Source organism: Vicugna pacos, chromosome 1 (assembly GCF_048564905.1).
Source record: "Vicugna pacos chromosome 1, VicPac4, whole genome shotgun sequence".
Taxonomy (NCBI): Eukaryota; Metazoa; Chordata; class Mammalia; order Artiodactyla; family Camelidae; genus Vicugna; species Vicugna pacos.
In genome coordinates this window covers 20,338,422-20,361,896 of record NC_132987.1, presented here as the reverse complement: position 1 = coordinate 20,361,896, position 23,475 = coordinate 20,338,422, and the positions used below count along the sequence as shown (strand labels likewise).

General features: G+C 36.3%; 1 protein-coding gene across 3 annotated transcripts in view; it reads right to left on the bottom strand.

Annotated features, from left to right (window-relative positions):
- RASA2 (RAS p21 protein activator 2) overlaps positions 1-23,475 on the bottom strand; it is a 111,436-nt gene that overhangs the window by 37,561 nt on the left and 50,400 nt on the right. For all 3 annotated transcript variants that reach the window (XM_072958409.1, XM_072958420.1, XM_072958422.1), the window contains 4 exons: positions 11,562-11,645; positions 9,844-9,916; positions 6,553-6,629; positions 4,649-4,750 (listed from right to left, as the gene is read on the bottom strand). In XM_072958409.1, the coding sequence (XP_072814510.1) occupies positions 4,649-4,750; positions 6,553-6,629; positions 9,844-9,916; positions 11,562-11,645 (336 nt within the window). The remainder of the gene's footprint in view (positions 1-4,648; positions 4,751-6,552; positions 6,630-9,843; positions 9,917-11,561; positions 11,646-23,475) is intronic.

Below are 23,475 nucleotides of genomic sequence, written 5' to 3'. Positions count from 1 at the left end.
GACTTACAGACTCTGTCTGGGTTTGCTCTTTAGAAATTATACTCAGAGGGCATCTTTAATTCCCTTATCTCTAAATTACTGGGGGGAAGGAGCATGCCTTGGCCCTCTGGTACTGTTATAAAACTACAAACACCCACAAAATAGACCTACAGTCCTACATGCACATTCTACACAGAGGGATTAAGGCCGTGCTGTACCAGGCATTAATGTTTATGCATACACTGGTTTAGGATGCTCAGACACTCCAGCAGGGCTTGTGCCAGCCACTCTTTTTAAACTTGTCTCCTTGGCAGGATAAGAAATCCCTACGAACAAAATACCTCATCCATGCATACTTGAACAAAATATAGCATTTCAAAATATGTCATTGTCCTACCCATTCCCTGAAAAGGTCATTTTTTTTTTTAAATGAGAAAGGACCACTCACTTGGTTTTCTTTTTCGGGGGGGTAATTAGGTTTGTTTGCTTATTTTTAATGGAGGTTCTCGGGAATGAACCCAGGACCTTGTGCATGCATGCGCTCTACCACTGAGCTGTACCTTTCTCCCCCTTGACTTTCTTTTTAATATTTTATAAGCAAGGGGCACTCAAATTTTTTACAGCTTAAAACAAAGTATTTCTGAGTTTTAAACATATTCAAAAGTATTTATGCCAAAGTACAAATTTGCTGTAGTACATTAGCTAAGAGCACAAACTTTGGAGTCAAAGAGTTTGGTCCACATCCCAGCTGTGTGATCTTGGGCAAATTACTTACTCTCTCTGTGCCTATTTCCTTATCTGCTAAATAAGTGGTAATAATGGTGTCTAACTAATTTAATTCTTACAACAATCCTAAGGAGGTTATATAAGCGAAGCACTCAGAATAGTGCCTGGAACACAGTAAATGTTATTTATAAAACATTTATATACACTATTACCACTTAAATATATTAAATAATGATAAATGTAATTATTTATATAACTATATAAATGTGATTTATTCTTTTAAAACATTGTTACAAAAGGTTCAGTTTGAACCATCTGAAGGATCCCTTGTGAATTAAGTAATCCTGTTTTAATTAGAGTTAAAGGAAAAAACCTCAAGATTTGTTAAACAGAGAATATCTGGTGTGCCTGAGGTCTAGGGATGCAAAACAAAAACATCTCAAATATATTTTCTTCAGTTTCTGAATGAAGTGTTTCAGTTTGAAAGAATAAGAAACAGGAAATAAAGAGAAGTCACTAACTGGAGGTGGCATTTAGTTGCTCACACGTTTTTTTTTTCATTCACAGAGCAGCATAAAAGCAATCCTAATGCTCTCAATATTCAGCAGTTTTGATAGCCCCTTAATAGAAAGAAAAAATCAGCACTGGGAAAATTTTAACAAGATTTAAGTAATTAAAATTGAGCTAGGCAGTGGAAAACTACAACTATTTGTGAATCATGTTGCCTAAGCTGGGAAGTAATTGTTCAGAGGCAGCTCTACTAATACTTGAATGTTATTTCTGGTTCCAGAAATAGAACCATTATCAATTCTTACTAAAGACAGGAGATTAAAGATAGGTGCCAAAATTAGCAAACCAGAAAATCAACTCATCTCCAGTAAATATTAATCTAGTTTCAAATTTGTATAAAGCGTTTATGTTGAATAAAACTCCATGGTTTATTTACTATTTCAAACTGAAAACTTACAACATGAAAAGATGTTTGTATCTACTTCCTTAATGTCCACTTTGGATCCTTTGGGGGAAACTACTGCACTGATTTGTACAATCACACAAAGGTTTTGCATACATTAAGTTCTCTGACATTGAGGTAACTAGCGAAATGAGATTCAACTAGATTATCACTAAGGTTCTCTTTGTAACATCCCAAACCAATGGACTATTGGTACAAAGGGGGAAAAAGCAGCAGAAATTCTATATGTACTGGCATGGAATAATGGTGATGACAGCAGCAATAGCTACAATGACGAGAGATGAGTAACACTCAAGGTCACAGCCCCTGTGCCTTCTCTGTGTGAACCCACTTCATCTTCTGACCACTTCGGGAGTCCGGTACTATCTGTATTATCTCCATTTAACAGCCAAAGAAAGCAAAGGAATTCAGGTGGAGTAACTTGTCCAAGGTCACCCAGGCAGTCAACGACAGAAATGGGATTTGAACCAAAGCAGTGTCCATACTCTTAACCACTATAAAAAGTCAACAAATATTTATTGAAGTTCTGCTAAATTCCTAAGTGAAAAAAGTATAGTGCATAACATGATACAATATGTGTCCATTGTGTAAAGAAGGGGATAATGGAAATGTGAAAATGAATATATGTATGTATATGTATGGGACATTGTGCTGTACACCAGAGATTGACACATTGTAATTGATGGTATTTCAATTAAAAAAAAAAGAGAGAAAAGGAAAGAAGGACATGTATGTATCTGTCTGTATTCACATAAAATATTTTCAGAAACTCAAACCTGCTGCCTCAGAAGAGGGAAACTCGGGGTCAGGGGCAGGAAATAGATTTTTACCTTTTGAACTGTAAACCATGTGAATATATTACCTATTCAAAAAATCAAATCAGCTATTATCTACATGTTAAAGTTAAAACTAGCAAATATCAACACTAACAAGCTAATCCTAACATCTGACAGATGTTTCAGAATAAAGAATACATATCATTACTAAGGAATTGACTAGCCAAGAAAGGAAAGGGAAAGTAATTGAATCATGTTATAATTTGAGAATGAAATTAAATTGGAACCATCAAAATCAGTTTTTAGGAAGAGTATTCTAATAGACAAATACCAAGGGGAAATTCTGTGAAAAAGGAAAGCAAATTGAGACTTTCAAAGCAACAGAATTACATTACATTATTCTGACTCTCAGAATATTAAGATTAGAAAGAATATCTGAAATTCTGAAGGTAAAGCTTTTCTTGAGTTTTCATGTAGTTACTATCAACCCCACAAGGGGATGCTGCAGTTCCACAAATGACAAAGGAGACTAAGAGTTTTTAACTTGACTTAAAAGGAAATGACACACATTTTTCTATTTCCTTACAAGTAGGGAAGTATAAAGTAATTAGCAGCTGCTCCCATTTCGTGCTGTATAAATTTTAGCACTTATACTGTTGGCAGGTTACTTTTAAAATACTACTGGGAAAAAAAACTATAGGAATAAAGTTAATTTCTGTTTGTCAGTGTTCTTACATCCTGCCAAGGTAGCTCAACAAAGTTTTGCCAGATTTGGAGGGCCTGTCTGGAGACGGTCTTACTTATAATACAGGCTGTGTGGCACATTTCAAGTCCACTTTAAGGGGCCCAAGTCCACAGGAACTCACATTTTATTTTGTTAATGAGTAGCATGGCGTATAATTTTAAAGACTTACTGAATTAAGTTCAGAAATTTTCATTTTAAAATGTATGCTACTTTATGGAAAGTAGAAGAAGACTGGGGGTGGGGGTGGGAGGAAGATGACAAGCTTCAAATGTTCATCAATTTTTCACAGTGACAAAGTTTAATTTTTTTCCCTATCTATGGATATATTTTGGAAATTACAGCATATAAAATACCACCATAAAGACCACTAAATCTTAGACCTGCATTAGCAAGAGCTAAAAATAAAATAAAAAACTTTGAGAGTCTAAATATCAGTCTATCAGGGGAACTGCCTGAAGACAACAGAGTTCAAACTGAAGAACGCCTGATGGCCCGCCCTTCAGGAGAGGCAGGCTCTTAAAGACAAAGGAGCCTGCTGCCCACAGTGAGAAACATCTAAACACTCAGTTTCAACTTCTCTTCCGGGCGACTGAAACTGAGTTTTAAAAAGTGGGCCTTAAAAGGCAAATGAGAAAGGCATGTTGCTTCATATTCAGTTGAAACCCAAGTCTAGCATGAGGGCTGCTGGCAACCTACTGGAAGGGACAGGATATACATGCTTTTAAGTGGTGCAGATAGAAAAAAACAATAGTTTCACGTTGATTCTGCTACGGAAACTAACGTCAGCTTAATGTCTTGAACACTAATTTAACATGAGTTTAATGTCACCTAGAAGTCATGAAAAGGTAAAATACTACTGGAGCCAATACTGAGCCACCAGAGCTCCTGAAAAATCTATTAACTAAATCAGCTTAACAACACGTAGATCCTAGACATTCAGAAACTAACGTCAGGGCCATCCACAGCGCATTTCAGCTGCAGGGATGTAGGGGGGGGGGAATCACTGGCCAGATCCCATGAACAGCCGAACCGTAGTCTACAATAAACCCTTTGCTTTCAAACATCCACAGTTCCCATGACCATTAAAAAAGCTTCTGAACTGCAGAGTTGGTTTGTGACCAAGCACCCTCTCACATGGGCAGCTCTTATGTACTGTTTTAAATGGTCTCCATTTTTTCTTCAGAGTTAAGATTAAGTTTTTGAAGAGAAAAATATTCCTAAACAATTCAGCTCTTTCAAAGCAGTACTAGAGGACACGTCATAAAACTCATATAATTGTACCTATTCTTTAGCAGCAATAAATTAGGGACCAAATCAATTAATGTTAATGACTTTGGGCTTATTCCATTAAAAATTTAAAATATGTACATGGTAAGCATTTATTTGCATATATAGTACATTAAAGGGCATGATCTACTATGTAGTTCACTACAATGTCTGTTTTCTTACCAGGCTTGATGAGAGGAATCATTTCTTAATACGTTCACAGGAACCTTAATCTCACCTAGGAAAACATCTTGGACCAGGTTTCCATTGTTCCACAAATCAATCCTGAAAATTTAAAAGTGGCTTAATTTTTTGCAAACAATATTTAAGAGAACACGCAGGACCAAATAGCTTCAAATCACTATGCTTTGTATTATAGCATTAATTTTACAGTTCTGGGTACTTTCTCCATAAGCATCTTTGTCATAGACATCTTTGCCTTTAGCATTTTTGCCACAAAGATTTCACTGCATAACTAATTGGTCATATGGCAATTTGTCATAAAAGATAAAATAGAGACACAAACATAAAATATGAAAAATGAATAACAAAATTAAAGACTGTTGCAAAATACAAAATATCTGAATACATTTAAAATGTGTGTAGATTCATGGCAATACTGTGCAAATAACTGCTTTTATTTTGTGAGTTGTACCTAAGCACTCTGTCTTTCAAGTCTTTCATTCACAGTATTTTATACAGGTTTGTGTGTGTGGTATGTGTTTGTGTTTGCTTGTTGATTCATCTCCTTGTTTGCACTTTTTTGCTAAAATTTCTTTCTTTGTTAAGAGAGGTATCAGTTTCCAAACACTAATGCATATTTGTATCTGAGCTTTGTATTGCACTAGGAAAGCCTCCACATTGTTGTTTGTTCTTGGCATGCTGCTGCACATCTGTTGATATATATTCCAAAGTCCTACGGGAAACGTGGGTTCTATTCCATGCTTTTGAGGTCCTCAGACTCTTCTTCCTTCAATGTGATGTGTTTCAAAATAAGAAACCAACTCTTTGGGCAAATCATGTCATCTGTCAGCTTGATAAAGCTATCAATAACATAGCTAACTGGAAGAAATGCTAATGCATTTCAACCAGTTGAAAAAACTATCAAGTTATTTTATCTTTCACAGCAAAGCTGACTTATGGCCAATTAGTTATGTGGCAAAAGTATCTATGGCAAAGATGCTTATGGCGAAAGTACCAGACACGTGATTTTACATGCTTAAAAGGGATGTTAGCATTGTCATATATCTCACCATCTAAACTAAGAGAGCAGAATACTGCAGTAGCTTTTATTTAACAGCAAAGAAAGTAATTATCTTAAATAATCTAAAAGAAAGCATTTAAGCTTCTTAGTTTCAAAGTCTAGGCTTTATTTTAATCTGTAGCAATAAGGACTACAGAGTTACTTTTTTGAATTTGAGAAAAGAAACCAACACAAGACTACAGTTTCTTTCTCAATTAAAACCAGTTAATATGTAAAGATGGGTGATTTAGAAAAATACATTACCTGATCATTCCAAACATGTGATTAATACACCCTTTAGATGAACACACTGTTAACACCACACCTATACATGCATTTACGAAACTTTCCCCTCCCAAACAGCATAGATATTTAATACCTAGGAAATAGCACAAACTTCAAACACATGCACCTGTTGAATTATCTTACAAGACTTCTTACCTCACTGAAATTTCTGTTAGACAGCAGATATGTTAAGAAGAATAAAAAAATTATTTCTAAATTGGCTAATATATAATTACTTTTCTACATATTTTTTTCTTCCATCCATTATGCTATGATTTAGAAATTTAAGGAGCAATTAAATTTGGAAAAAATAAAAAATAAAATAGGTGAAAATTAGGTCATCTTTGTTTATCAAATAAATACACCTTGACTATTTCTGCAAGAATACCAGATTTTGAAAAGATAATTTGGATTTAAATTAGATGCACACTCCTCTAAGTTTTATCAATTAACTTGCTAAGGAGAATTCTGTTCGGCTTGATTCACTTTTTTTCAGTTAAATTTAGGATTTTCTTTTGGCACAGTAAAAAGCAATTCTGTAAAACCACAAGACACATACCTAATTTCTAGCTTTTCAATATCCTCCTCTTCTACCTGGAACTGGGACTTTCTGGTGTAACTACTGGATCTGGTTACCTGTAAACAAAATGTTTTAGTAAAAAAATTTTTTCTAATGTATTTTTCCTACATGAACTTAAATAAAAACTATCATCCCTAAAATGTTCAATTGTGTTTATTATAAACATAAGAAAATATCTAAGGAACATTTTACCCAAAAGCTAAATACAGAAACAGCTATGGAAGTAGCAGAGAGGTAAGAATAAGGTGGTGTAAAAATATCAAAATCCACCTTGCCTCTGTACCCTTCCTTATCAACTCAAATATAGCAGCACTGGGTTCTCTGGTTCACATGTAATCTGCTGGTGACTCAGAGTAAAAGTGTTCTATTTCAGTAAAGCTGCACAGGCTGGGAACTGTTTGAAGACTCTCCCACATTTCTCAAGATACCAATGTCACCCTCACACTTCCTCCTCACATTTTTACTGAAAACATCAAGGCCACTGGCAGGCACTTCCTCAACTACTGTGCACCTGAACACGTCCGTCCCCACACAGGTCCTTCTACTTGACAAGGATGAGATGATCCTCCTCTTTCCTAAGACTGCTCCACCCACACAGTATGCAGTAAACACACAGTAAGCATTCGATCTATTTTAATTACAGCTTTCTTTACCAGACTGTTCACCTCATTCAAGTCTCAGAAAAATTCTCCTCTTAAATTATGGTTCTTCTATCTCTTTCCTTTCACAGACAAATATCTTAAAACTGTAATCCATCCTTACAGCCTCCACTTCCTCACCACCCACTCATGACTGTAACTCCTTATAATCTGGCTTCCTCACAGATCACCCTCCTAAAACCTCTCTCTAATCACCAAGCCTGATGATGAATTTTTAGTTCTCACTTTCCATGACCCCTTTATCTGAACGACTGACCAGACAACCATCCCTGCTTTTCCCAGAGATATACTCTGTCCTTTGAGTGCACCGAGCACTATCCCAGCCACCTTCTGCTCTCTGCGCTTCTTCCTCTGGTACCTCTTCTTCCTCAGAACCTATAAACAGGGGTTTGTTCCAGGGTTTTATCTTTTATTTTGCTCTAAGAGCTGCACAGTGCTGTACAGTTTACAAAGTGCTTTCACACCCATTATCTCTTTTGTTCATCAGAACACTGCTCTGAAGCAGGCAGGGCTAGATTTTTTATCCTCATCTCAAAAATGAGGAAGCTAAAGTACAGAAATTAAGAGACATAGTCAAGCTGAATACTTCATATGTGGCAGGGAGCTTCTTCACTTTTCTCCTTTACTATGTACCTCTACTCCCCTAGCTTGCTTTCTTGACTCTGTAAGCAAATCTTGAGTATCTACAACCATCACACATCTTCATTATGAACTTCCTATGGGAGGATTTTACATGTCAGACCTCAAAGCTCATTAAGTCCCAAACTGAATCACTCATGTTTTCCTTCTTAACTTTTCTATTTTTCCAGATCTGAAACCATGAGGACATTTGACTTCTCCTTTTATCCTTTCTTCTATAACCAGTTCATTACCTTGTCATTTGTAGTTTCTTTCTCTTCTGTCTCTTCCTCTCTATTTCCATATTACTCTCTTGGCTCAGACCCCTCTCTTCCTCCCCACCCCCCCCTTTTTTTTTCAAACACCTAAACTGCAACAGTCTCTTGATCTCTGTTCTCTCTCAGCCATCTGGCCCACAGATCATGGTTAATTTCTTCCCAAATACTGCATTACTCTTATTACTTCCAGGTTCAAAAACATTCAGTGGCTAACACAGCACTGCAGCCTGGCTCTCAAGCCTTTCGTTAGTCAGTCCTACTCTATCTTCTTAAGCTTAGTTCCCATTATTCTCTTCTATAAAACTTTCAGTCAAATCACTACTTGCTACTCTTTGGGCATAACTTTCTGTTTTTCTGTCTTTATATCTCTGCTCAGAATGTTCCTTCTCTAATACTTTTCCCTCTGGCTTAACTCAGCTGGAACAGAGCTCCCCAATATCTTCTGCTGCGTTTTACTGCTGTGTGTACATGTGTGTGTGCACGCTTTGCGTCTCTTGCTCTAGCCAGACGACAAAGATTGAACCTTATCTTTATAATCAGCTCAACAAAGGGTCCTTTGAATGAACGTTTCAAGGCCTAATAGGTACACTTGGAGATAGCAAACAAGTCAGGCCTTGACCTTCAAAGGGCCATCTGCTTGCTGCAGTTGCCCCTTTGTTTTCTGCAGGCGAGCTAGATACAGCAGCCATTTTTAAACGGGGAACAGGAAAGCCTCACGCTGGTACATTTCCTTTTGTTTCTCTTTTCCCCTTGCCTCCACCTCCACAGTTCTTCCTACTTTGATTCTGCCATTTCTTCAACCCGTGTTCCTTTATTAACGTACAGTAATCAGGCATGGTTAGATGTGCTTTCACTCTCTTCGCTTTGAAATACCAAGAAAAACACACCCAAAAAGAAGAAAAAGCACAAAATGTAACTCTTTTTTTTTCAAATCTCCCCCACAAGCTAACCTCAGCTGCAGCATGTGTGGTTAGAACACAGTCTTTCAGAAGAGAGAGTTTGATTATTTTTGCTTTTTCCTGTAGTTTTCAAATAATATGGAAAAGGATTTCTTCAACAAATGCTCCACAATAAAGAACTCCAAAGCACTGCATCTGGGACACTTTCAAGGCAGCTGAAGTTCTCCACGAAAATAAGCATGTGTCCAGAGTGATTTAGCTAAAAAGATGTTAATAATAAGGCCTTCATCATATAGTACTTTATAATCTCAAAACATTTTTCCATTTGAACCTCATAAAAACTCTTCGGAGTCAAGTAGAGCTGCTGCTGTTTTCTCGTACAAAATTATCCTTTCACAGGATGAGAAAGTTAAGCCTCCCACTGAGTGATTTGTTAAAACTCAAACAAGACTAGAACTCAGATCTGCCAAGTGATATCATACCTGTTTCACTAGTGGTTTTCAAACAGTTCTGTGCAGAAGAGTTCTGTGGCCACTGCACGTCAGGTCGGGGTTGGGTGGGGGGGTGTTTGAAGTAGGGTGTGATGCTGACTGGGTGCGGTCCTAGACCTCTCTGTCCTCAAATCAATCAGAGCTCTGCCTTTGTTTGTTTTATGCACTGGGCCTCCACTGTATTACACCCTGGTTCTATTGCTTTCAGGAGAGAAATGCTTAGTTGCACTAGTTCATAAAATAATTATTATGGCCAGGATATGAAAAAAGAAAGTAAAACAGCATTCAACAGTCAATGTTAACAATTAAATAAAACAAAAGTTACCTCAAAATAAAAGATTTCATTAAACTGCGGGTTGCTTGTTTTCTTCTTTACTTTTGTCTTCTTTTGGTCATTCCTGTTCCAATGTGGTAGAGTTTTACCTTGTAGAACTTAACAGTACACAATTATAAAACATGCTAATTCCAACCAGGGAGCCTGACCTCTGTTTAACTGTTAAGATGACTCAGGGAAGGCTGTAGTTTTAAATATTAATTGGGGAAAAAAAACTGAGGTGTCTCTAAAAACTCTAATCAAAGAATACACAGTTTTGTATATCTGACATATGCCAAGATTTTATTATTCTCTCTCTTGGCTGTACTAGATTGACTGCCAAGCTTACTTCAGGGGTTCTTAGGAACACATTCTGTTATATAAGCAACTCAAAATAAATGATAGAAGGAAAACAATGAGAGTCAGAGTACCTTTATCTATGTTGAATAATACCCGAGGAACACGGAAAGCATTCTTAACTCAGCTTACTTCTTGGGCTTCAGCTACAATGTGGCTTTTTGAAAAACTTCTTATTTTGAAATAATTATAGATTCAGAGGAGGTTGCAAAGAAACGTACAGGGAAGTCCCATGTAGCCTTTCCCCAGCCTCCCCCAAAGTTAACATCTTATACAACTACAGTATAATATCAAAACCAATAGTGATTTTTTAAAAACAAATTAATTTGCCAATAGTTTCTATCTGTATATTACTAAACAATTACACTGAAGAATCTATCAGGTACAGATTATAAACAAGAACAAAACCCCAAAACAGCTCCGCTAGATTAAACGTTTTTAACATGCAAATTAAATCCCTCTGATAGCGTGCGTGCTACAGAACTGAGTATCTGCTTTTAAATTTAAAACCATCTATGGTAATAATAGGATACTATTGTTTGAACATCTAATAAGTGCCAGGTATGGTGCTAGGTACTTTACATACGTGGAGACAGATACATTTTTCAAAGTGACTTACTGGTGACTTTTTAAAAAAATAAAAGTACCTAGAGAGCTTGGGGTTGGGAAGAAGGTGTGTGTGTGTATATATGCGTTTGTGTAGAGGGAAAATTGTGCTTTTTGTTTCCTGATTCTAAACCTTTAAGTTGTAGACAAATTTCAGACTAGTCAGGCTCTGAAAGAAACCATAATGAAGTTATAAAATACAAACTACTACAAAGTGCTACAGATGTTCCATAAATTATCATGAGTAATTTAAATCAATGACACAGTGTACTTCACCGTATTCTGACTTGAGCAGTTTGTCTGTGGCTTGGAATTCTCTCTGAGGAGCACAGATACCATGAGGAGAAAAGGTATTCTTTGTTTTGAGCTGCTTTCCAGATAAAAATATGGAAATTTCCCTGCTATTCTGAGCTAGCATTTATTAACATAGGATTTTACCTGCAATAACATGTAATACATTTGAAAGCAGGACAGCTGATGATAAATGAAGAAGGTCAAATTTATGCTTTAGAGTACATTTTAACCACTATAAAATTGACGTTGCTTCCCAAAGCTGAGAGTCTGGCAGATTTGAAATGGTACCCATTTTCTTTTACAAAAACAGGAGCTGGTTGGTTACAACTGTATAACAGAACTAAAGATCTTTCTTTCAAAGCGTTCATTACTTTGTGTCATAAATAGGTATTTAGCATGTGCTCTTAAAACCTTGACTTTGTAATTCTTAAACTTTAGAACTAAAAATCTAGTAATAATTCAATAAACATTACCTAGAAGGGCCCACTAGAGAAACTGTTGCATAAGGGTCACAGCTTTGTCCATTTATGAGAGGCAACCCATGGCATGCCTTGATGCTAAGGAAGAACAAAGGAAAATTAAGGTATTACATTCAAATTTAACAACATAAAACATTATCTTTAAATACAAATTAATATATTCAAAGGGTTATAGCTGTTTTCCACGTCTGCAGTGGTATGCCTGTGCATCACCTAAGCCAAACATATGTATGTACGCACTTATTTACTTATGTGTATTTCCAAAATAGGACCAGAACACCACAGTCAGTACTGAGACTACCAAATAACGTTTAGCACACAAAGTACCCAACAAGGTACACTCTGTGGTTTAATTATACATTAAAACTGCTGTGGCTTCTAAAAAGGAAAAGAAAGCGGTATGAACCTTAAAGGAGAAACTACAAACCAAGTCAGATCTGTGGCATCGTATGCTCTGCTAGAGCATGAATGAGAAACAAGGAAACAACTGTGGTTTCCACTTAAAATCTGATTCATAAATAAAGGGCAAACCGCACACAATTCTGTATGTAGCCTTTTATTCTGACTCTCAGTAACAGCTCCTGCAACATTCTGCAGAAGATGCTTTAGACCATAAAAAACAACATTATCTCATCCACTCCATGGGTAATAGTCATTAGTATTTACAGAGAACACAGAATCTAACTTAATGACCTGCTCCTCAAATTTTCTCACTAAATTACTGAGTTCACGAATCGAGGTTAGCATCTAAGTGTCTGCATTTCCTAATGCCTGAAAGAAACTCATGAGTGCTGGAGAAACGTGTTCTTTGTTGAAAGGTGTGGGCTACTGAGCAACATCCTAATTTCTCTCCACAACCCCACAGATCATATACGTGGGTGAAGTGCAAATGGTGCGCTGACGAGTAAAGAAACAAATGATAATATGACTCATTTCTATTAAGTTGGGTATCAAAAATCAAAGTTAAAAAATTTCTGAAACTAACCAAAGAAAGCACAGGCCAAGATGATAATTCTGACTGTTAATGTCAGGCTTAGGTACAGTCAGATTTTCCCACTGTGCGTACTGTTTGAAATTTACACTTCTCAGGGTAAACCTCAAAATGATACCTGATTTTTACACAGTATTTGCAGTTTACTATTTATTTTCACAAAAATGCCATCTAATTCTCACAACTACCTTTGGGAAGAGCATCACCACAACATTTTAAAGAAGAAAGTAAAGCTCAGAAAGGTTATGTGAGAAAGTAACAAAACAAGACTAAAGAGGCAGTACAGCTTCTAAGAAGTGGGCCAAGACTCAACTCCCACTTTCTTAATCCTGTTTCTAAAGCCCGGGGTCCTCCAATATTCCCACTGTGCCTGAATATATTGTATTACTTCCCTTGTAATACCAAATTTATCTCATGTAAGCACTAATAATGAGAAATCTTAATTACAGAAATTCACCATAATTTTATGAGGTACAAAAGCACTGAGAAAACTTCAGTTCAGTATACAAAGACCTCCAAAAGGATACCCATAAACAAAGAAACAAACAAAGCCAAACCCCCCTCAAAAAAAATGCCCACAAGCCAAAAGTATGAATTTATAAAAATCATCAGAAGTACTCTTAATTTTTAAATGTTAAGTTTAAAAATTGAAACAAACTTAGTAATACTATTAAATCCAGATTGTTTTATTTGTTACATATATATATATAAAATGTTCTACAAATTACCTAGGATATAACTATTCTTCTAATTGGTAAGGCAAGAAATTTTACATCATAAACCATGGATGAGCCAGAAACAAATGTCCAATTAAACTTAGTACACTAAATTATCTTGTATTTTATTTATATGTGACATATAAAGCATTTGATATAAACACATTTTCTAGAAATCACAAAGGAAAATAAATTTAGTCCAAGTTTCTTTATAATACAGAATGACCCATTCTTTTCCTTGGATTTTTTTGTTTTGTTTTTAACTAAAAGACAAATATTAGCTTCTACATACAGGAGTACATAGTACAGGGAGTAACAGGGAATGGATTTACCCTGCCACCTCAAAGAACTTAAAAAAATGGGTAAAATCAGCAATGCAGGACAGTGATCTGTGAGTGGGGAACAAACAAGGTGAGCCCTCCAACTGTCCCAGCCCACTGCCAGACGGTCTCCCTGTGAAAAAACAGAGAGCTGTCAAGCTGGGGAAGGGCGAAGTGATGAGAGTTCTGGGCAGAGTCCTGGAAGAAGGAAAGCTGCACAGAGAGAAAGAAACCTCCGGAAAGCCACAAAAAATCCCCCTCTAGAGTCTTCAGCTGAGTGCTGATAAGCATACACATGTGAGGAAACTATCTGAGGCTGGGGAAAGAACCATTAGAAAAGAGCAGAGAGTATAACGGAAAAGAATCTGAAAAGAAAAATAAATATATGTGTATGTTTAAAAAACAAAAAAGAGCAGAGGGATGGGCCACTTGGTAATTCATGGGTGCTGCTTCAACAGTGGGAAGATATTGGCCCTGGACTAAAGGCTACTATTGCTCCAACTGACAAAGCTTAAAAGCAAACCACAAATGAACCAACTGCTTCCAAGTAACTTCACTGAGCCTTCAAGTATATTCACAGGAATATAAAAATATCCAGCAACTACACAATGTCTAGCATCCAAAAGAAAATAATCAGGAACATGATGAATCAAGAAAATATGACCCACGATGAAGAAGAAAAATGAATCAATAGCAATAGATCCAGAAATGACACGGGTGATAGAATACACAGACAAGGCCATTATGAAACAAGTACAACTATATTTCATACATTTGATAGAGACAAAGGACACATTAAAAACTGAATATCTAGAGATGAAAAATACAAGGTCTGACATGAAAAACACACTGAGTGGGATTAAAAGATTAGATATGACAGAAGAAAAGATTAGTAAACATGAAGATAGAGTAATAGATACATAATAAATAGATATATAAATGGTCTAAACATGACAATTAAAAGCAGAGATTTTCAGATTGGACAAAATGAAAATTATATGCTGATTTTAAGAAACTCCTTTAAATGTAAGATAAAATTAGGTTAAAAGTAAAAGAATGGAAAAATGTATACCATGCTAATACTAATTAAGAGAAAGATTCAATGAGTAATAACAACTAAATGTCCATTAGTAGGGGTCTAGTTGAATAAATTATAGTGAATCTATATGATCTAATTCTATGCAGTTGTCAAAAAGAATGAAGTAAATCTCTATTCTCTAATTACTCTGATATAGAGTGATCTTTAGGATATATTCTTACATGAAAAAAGAGGAAGTTACAGAACACTATACGTTGTGTAAGAACGGGGTAGGAAACATGAATATTTTTTATCTATTAATGTGTGTAAATATTTTTTGCTTATATGTGCAAAAATACTGGAAAGAAAGACAAAAACTTTTAAATACAGGAGTAAGGATGGTAAAGGACTGGAAATGGACTTGCCCAAATATACCTTATATAGTTCTGACTTTGGAAACATACATTTCAAAAGTAAAATCAAACTTAGGAAATAACCCTTTAAAATAACAGAGAAACTACTTTAAAAAAGAGAGAGAGAGAATTAGTTCAAAGGACGAGAGCGCAGTATTTGACTCTACATTCTTAGTAATATATATTCTTAAAACAAACAGAACAGTAAAATCTAAAACTTCAGTTAACCTAATTATCAGTGGTAATGTTGATATTACTATTTTGAATCTATTTTCTGTATCTTATAAGACAATGTAAATATACGTAACTATGTTAATGTTGTTAAGTAATGATGTAATGTAAGGGATTAAGATTTTCAATGTAACAGGAAAGATAGAAGTATAAAATCAAAGTTAGATTAAAAATCTTGTAATACTAAATTTAAATTAGAAACATAAAAAAAGAAGAAAATAAACCAGTCAGCCATCCATCCAGAGTGGCTATATTAATATCAAATAAAGTAGATTTTACAACAAAGAATATTACCAATATCGTAATGAAGCAGATTATTTTATAATAATGAGAAGAGTTTAACTTTTCTGTTTGCCTCTCAAAATTTCTTGACCTTTCACTTCTTACCCCACTGAAATCTAGTTGTTGCTACACTTATTCTATGGAAACTCTTCTCATTAAGGTCAAATAATATCCATATTTTTCAGGGCTCTTCTTACCGGACCTCTTGGTTGCATGCAATACTCCTGACCAATCTCTCCTTGAAACCTTCTCTCTTGGTTTCCTTGACCTCACTCTCCTACTAATTTCCCTCATACGACTTATCTGTCTCCTTCATGTTTTCCTTATATGTTATTCTACCTCTACTGCTGGATTCACTCTCAGTCAACTCCTCTCTTTATACTACATAACCTCCCTCTAAGCCTACTTCTAGCTATCGCGTCGATTCTTATGGTCACAACTACCATCAGCCTTATTTTTCTATGTGAGATCTCACCACAGAGCTCAAGATTTTTATATCCAAATGCCGGACGGAAATCCCTACCTGGATGCTCAAAAGCAGCTAAAGCTCAACTCATTATCATCTCATATTAAAGCAGTTCCTCCTCCCGTATTTCCTCTTTGTTGTATATACCACCACCACCCAAGTAACAATCTAGAAATCTAGGAGCTACTCTTAAATTCCTTCTTCTTCATCACGTTCTACATCTAATCAGTAAGTGTCAGTGATTCTACTCTTTAAACATGTCTTCACCAGTCCTCTTCTCATATCAGCAAATTTATTGCTCTGACACAGAATCCATCACCTCTCACTTGGATCACCCTAACACCCTTCAAACTCACCTCCCAGCTTCTATACTAACTGCTGTCACAAATCTGATCTTTCTAAAATGCAAATCTGTCCATTCTCTATTGTCTAAAATCTTCCAATAATTTCACAGGCTCATATAAGTTTTATATGTTCATATGGTATATAAGAGCTTCCAAGATCTAGCTCCAACCTCTTTCACCAATATCTGACCAATCTTTGGCTCAAGGTTCATATACTGCTTTTAATTACACACCAAAACACAGGCTGTTTCTTGCCTCCATATTTTGGCCTATATTATTCTTTCCTTTTGGGGAAAAAAAAACCCCTCACTATTTCTAGGCTAGCCATTTTCTATTCATCCTTTAAGAAGACAAATGCTACCTTTCTTCATTTACTTGTTTCAAAGATTTATTTATTCATCTTATGCTTATTAAGTAGCAGGTTCTGGGGCGATGAGGTGAATAAGACACAGTCCCTGCCCTCATGAAGCTAATAGTCCACGTTAATAAGGAGATGATGAACAATAAAGAAACAATAATAATAATTACAAAGAGTGGTAAGTGTATGGAGGAAAAAGAACAGAATACCCTGTTTTAGAGGAACTGATATTTAAGCTGAAACTTAAAAGATAAGAAGGAACCAGCTAGAAGAACAATGGGCATAATGGGCCTTCCAGGCAGAAGGAAAGGCAGATGTAGACCGCGAAGCTGGGAGAGTAATGTCACGTTGAGGACCTGAGAGAAGGGCAGCAAGCACATGCACAAGAGGAAACATGTCACCAAATGAAATCAGAGAGAGACAGGCAGGGTCACTGGATCTTGTGGGCCAAGATAAGGAGGTTGGAGTTTATTCTAAATGCACTGCATAATCTAAATGCACTAAGTATCTGAGCAGAGGAATGACATGATCTAATTTATGTTTCAAAAGACTGCTCTGCGCTGCTTACAAAGAGAACGGATTGCAGAATGGAAGACCAGCTAAGAGACTATTGATATAGTCAAGGTAAGAAATGGTTGGTGGTTTGAAACAAGGAGACTTCAGCAGTTATCATTAAAAACTAGAAAATTCAAAAAATACTTGTATAGAATCAATAAGAAGTGGATCCAATGTGCAGGGAGAGAGAGAAGGAAAGATTTTCAATGATTCTCAGATTTCTGGCTAAAGCAATTAGGTGGATGGTGGTACCACCTGCTAAGGCTATTGGAGGAACTAGATAGATATAAGAATCAATATTTCAGTTTGAAGTATGTTAAATTTGCGACGCTGTGAGACATCACAGTGCAGTTGCCGAAAAGGCAGGTGCACATGTGAGTTTGGAGCTAGGGAAAAAAAAGAAAATCAGGATTGAATGCATAAGATGCAGACAATTTTTTTAAACTTTTTATTATGAAATAATTTCTAACTTTTAAAAAGTTGTAAAAACAATATATAGAGTTTCTATATACCTATCACCTAATGTTAGCATTTTGTGTAACCAGGGTAGAATTATAGAAACAGGAAACTAACACTGATACAATGTTAGTTAACAATTATATAACAAATCTACAAACCTTACTTAAATGTCATCAATGTCCTTTTTCTGTCCATGATGCAATATAAGATCTCAAATTGCATTTAGCTGTCATGTCTTCTTAGGCTCCTCCATCCTAAAACAGGTCCTTCGTTTTCCTTCTTTGCATCACGATCTTGCCAACTGGCCAGTTATTTTGAAGAATATTTCTTAAATTGCATTTGTCTGATGTTTGTGCATGATTAGACTGAGGTTATGCATCCCGGTGTCCTCAATGCAACATACCAGGAGGTACAGAATATCTCATTACCACAGACATTAACTTTGATCATTCAGTTAAGGTGGTAACCACCATTTTATAGGGTTATTTGTTGAGACTATGGAAATATGCTGTTTGTCATTATGCTGATGCCCACTTATTGAGCATCTATGATGGTGTGACCCTGTACTAATTATTATTGTAGTGTTTGCTAATAGTTATTTTTCTATTTCCATCATTTATCCTACATTCATCACTTAGAATTCTACTATAAGGAAAAAGTCCTTTGTCCCCCCATGTATTTGTTATATCAGCAATGGCTCATGGATATTGGTTTTATTCTATAGTTTTTAATCCATCATTATCATTATTTATTTTGATGCTCAAATTGTCCCAGATTTGATTATTTGGAGCTCTTTCAAGCTGGCTTCAATGTCCTTTCCATATGCCCTCATTATTTTTCGAGCAATTCCTCACTCTCTGACTCCATAGCGACTCTGGGCTCACCTTATATTTTCCCTGTCCAAACCCAGAAAATAGGCACTGCTGAAAGAAAAAAAAAAAAAAAGGCCAGGTTCTTTTTACTGGAGCAACTCTAATATTATAGCCATAGCTATGTGTGGCTATTTAAATTTTAATTAATTAAAATTAGATGAAATTTAAAATTTAGTTCTTTAGTTACACTAAGCACATTTCAAGTTTTCAATAGTCACACATGCGCCAGTGGCTACTGTATTGGACAGTTAAGACATGAAATATTTTCATCATCACAGAAAGATCTAGCGGCCGAAAGAGCTCAGTTGGGAGAGCGTTAGACTGAAGAAAGATCTGGTGGACAGCGCTGACTGGAGAATGATATTTAGAAACCAAGATATGGATGCTAAATATATGCATGCTACCGGGATGACATTGCTTCCAGGCCTTCTCAGTAAACAGAGCTAGTGTGTACGTACACACACACACACACACACACGCATGCACATACACCTCCTATATCTATTAGACAATTTTACTTTAAGAAGTCTGCCTTCACAGGAGAGCAAAGAATGGGGATGGTAGCTGAGGAAGGGGGCTGGAGATGAGGTCTGGGAAGGCATGTCTTTGAGAATGGGAGATCCTAGAACATGTTTACATGCTGATGAGAACAATATAAGTAAGAGGGTAAAGCTGATGAAACAGAAGGAAAAACTGAAGGAGCAAAGTCCTTGAGTATGGGAAACAGAATCCAGAGCTTAGTTGGAAGAGGTCACTCCCAACAAAAGAAGAGGTACTTCCTCTACTATAACATAAAGACAAAAAGATGGATGCCAAGACAGGTTTGTGACTTGAATTCAGGAAAATGTAACCAATTTACAGTCTACAATGATGGAGAATCTCATAGATGTATTAGAGGAGCACAGTAAAATGCCATGGTAGTTGTAAGTACCCATGTGAGGTTTGCAATCATGAATTTAAAATAAAATCCGTCTTTCTGTGTGATTTTTCTCTAGCAATATTAAGGTGCAGACTGAACACGGAGAGGTTGAGGAATATATATCCCTATATAAATAAAAAACGGATAAAGAGAAGAGCAGGGGAGGTTAGCGAACCTGTAAGACAATGACTACAGTGACAGACCATGGAAAAAGATCCAAGGGAAGTTAAAATAGGAGCAGGTAAGAATGTGGTAAAGATCAGTGGATTGAGGTCTTCCTGAAGTTCAAGAAATATTGCAGTGGGGAGCTTCCAGATCTAGAGGATAAGAGCAACTGCTGGGATGTGAATCTTTTCACACAGTACTCCCCAAAAGTATGTGTTCAGCAAGGAGCACAAAGACGACGAAACTATGCCTTCAACATTGTTGAGAAACAGAATACCACAAACTTTCAAAATACTTCTAAAGTTGAGAAATCAGCAATAAATTCCACAAAGCTACTACTGGAGCTCTGTTGCTGTAAGCATGGACAGCGAAGGCTTATGTGGGAAAAAAAGGAAAGAATGCAGACCAGCGTATGTCCACAGACAGACATGCTTGTGAACACTGACAGCAGTTTTCTTTATAATAGCCTCGAACTAAAAACAAGTCAAATATTCATCAATTGGTGAATGGGTAAACAAATTCCATACAAAGGAAGAGCATTCATAAATAAAAAGAAATAAACTAGTTTCTAGTTCTAGGACAGGATGGAGTAGATGTATACCTCCCTCTTCTTCCCATTAAGTATAGCTAAATACCCTGGATATTATACATAAAACAAACATAAGAAAACTGAAAAGTGAAGAGAAAAAGGCAAGTCAACTAGAGATTGTGGGACCCAAAGAAAGATTCAGCAGTGAATTCTCCGGGCTTTCTTATGCTTTATATAGCCCAGACTGAGTGCTAGAGAAGGCACCAAACCAGAGACACCAATGGGCATAGAGAAAAAATGCCCTAAGAAAAGCTAGCTTTCTCTAGCTAAAGGACCAGGAACTGGGCCGCTTGCAAGATGGAAACCATTTTAAGACAATAACCACCTACTCCAATCAAACAGCATGAAAAACACTGTGGCTCCACCCTCATCCCCAACAATAAAGGCCAAAGGTTGAGGGGAGAGCCTAGACTTCTACTTTTGACAGATTGTAACGAGCCCCTTCCTTCCACGGTGTCAGTAGAGAGCACATCGGGAGCCTGGACATTCTTGGCCGCTGAGGAACGATGAGGCACGCCCCTCCCTCCATGCTAGGGTGGTGTCAGAGAAGGCTGAGTGGGAAGGCAAGACTTTACCACTTTCCAGGGGTAACCAACTCCCCACAACCAGGGTGTCAGTGGAGGACACATGGAGCAATAATGAGGTACTCCTCTCCATCCCAGCCAGAGTGGAAACAGGAAGGAACTGGGGAGAGCCTGAACTACCACCCTCACTCAGTAGTAACAAGGAACTCCTCTCACTCTTCCTTCGAAGTATCACTAGTGGTTGAGTCAGGGACCTGGACTTTTACCTCTAGACTGACAGTAATAAAAAGGGTCTCCTCTTCCCTCACCAGCAGTGTCAGAGGAGTCTGGCTAAAACAGAAGATTTAAAGATGATCCAAAGTCTCGTAACATAATATCCAAAATGTCCAGGACAGACCTGAAAACCATTCATCATACAAAAAAAACAATTTCCAACTTAGATGAGAAAAGACAAATCAGTATGTGACAACACTGAGATAGGATGGATGTTGGGCTTACCTCACAAAAACGTGAAAGCAGCCCATCATAAAAATGATTCAATGAGCAATTATGAACATGTTTGAAATAAATGCAAAAAAAAACAGTTTCAGCAAAAAAATAGTAAGTTTCACTAAAGAAATACAGACATAAGTAAGAACCAATGGAAATTTTATAACTTAAAACTACAATAACCAACAAAAAAATAATTCACTAGATTAGCTCAACAGTAGAATGGAGAGGACATAGGAAAGAATCAGTGATCTTAAAGACAGAACAATAGAAACAACCCAATATAAACAACAGAACAGCATATTCCAACAATATGCTGGGGGAAAAAAGGGGGAGGCACAGAGCCTCAGGTACCTGTGGGAAAATAACAGATCTAACACTCATGCCATTGGAGTCACAAAAGGAGAGGAGAGAAGACCAGCTGGGCTGACATCAAGAAAATAATGGCTGGAAATTTTCCTAATTTGGCAAAAGATATAAGAATATAGATTCAAGAAGCTGAGCCAATATTGAACAGGATAAACCCAAACAAATCGGTAGTCAAACTAAAACACTTAGAAAGCTAAAGACAATGAAAACAATCTTGAAAGCAGCTAGAGAGAAATATAGGAATACCTGCATAGGAAAAACACTTTGAATGACAGTTGCTTTCTCATGGAGGCCAGAAGGAAATGGTCGATTTTTTCATGTGCTGAAAAAAAAGAACTGTCAACCAAGAATTCCATATCCAGTGAAAACAACCTTCAGGAATGAAGAAAAATATCAAGACATTCTCAGATGAAGGAAAACTAAGAGAATTTATCACCAGTAAACCTACTCTCAAAAATATTCTCTAAATATAAAGAGAGTGATAAAAGAATCTTGAAATGACAGAAGGAAAGAATATGGAAAGAACAAAAATATAAGTAAATACAACAGACTTAGAATTCCCTTCTTTTTTTCTTTTCTAAATTGTGTTAGATGGCTGAAGGAAACACTGTAACACTATGTGAGTGGTTCTCACTGTATATACAGGACATACTTAAAACAATTATATTACAAATGGTGGAGGGTAAAAGGATTAAAAGAAGGTAAGATTTCTACACTTTATTCTAAGTGGTATAACGTCAACATCAGTAGATTACTTACTATAAATGTACAATGTAATACCTAAAGCAAACACTAAAAAAACTATACAAAGACATATACCATAGATTAAAAAAATACTACAGATAAATCAAAATGGAATTCTAAAAAATCTTCAAGTAACTCATAGGAAAAAGAAACAGAGGGGACAGATATAGAAAAGAGAATAGAGGGGACAGAAAACACCAAAAAAAAAAAAAGGGCAGATTTAAGCCTAACATATCAATAATTATATTAAAAATAAATGGTATAAATTCACCAAATAAAAGAACCTGCCAAAGTGGATCTAAAAAAGTGACCCAACTATATTCTATCTAGAAGAAACTGCACACAGTAACTAGATGGATCTGATTGGTAAAAAGCCAATCTCGAAACGTTATGTACTATAAGATTCCATTTACATAACATTCTTGAAATGACAAAATGGTAGATACAGAGAAAGATTAGAGCTGCCAAAGATTAGTGATGGTGGTGGCGAAAGACGTAGGTGTGACTATAAAGGGGGAGCAGAAGGGAGATCTCTATGGTGATAGAACAGTTATGTATCTTGACTGTGGTGGTGGTTACACAAACTTACACAAGTGATAAAAATGATACTTTGTACACTGTACAATGTCAATTTTCTGGTTTTTATATTGTATTATAGTTACACAAGATGGGACCATTGAGGGAAACTAAGTAGAGGGTACACAGGACCTCTCTGCACTTTGAAGTTTCCTGTAAATCTATGATTGTCTCAGAAGTTTAAAAAAAAAAAAAAACTACCAGAGTTCAAATCTAGGTTCTACTTTCCTTGTATGAACTTGGGCTTATTTAACCGATCTGTGCATCATTTAGTCATCTGTAAATGAGGACAACAGTATCTACAAAATTATGGTAAGAAACAAACAAAATAATACCTAAAAAAGGATGAACAACTGCTATACAATGTGGATTGGTCTCAAAAGCATTATGCTAAGTGGAAGACACAAAAGACTATATATTATATGAATCTGTTCACATGACATTTTGGAAAAGGATAAAACTATAGGGTCAGAAATCAGTTCATGGCTGCCTAGAGCTAAGAATAGGG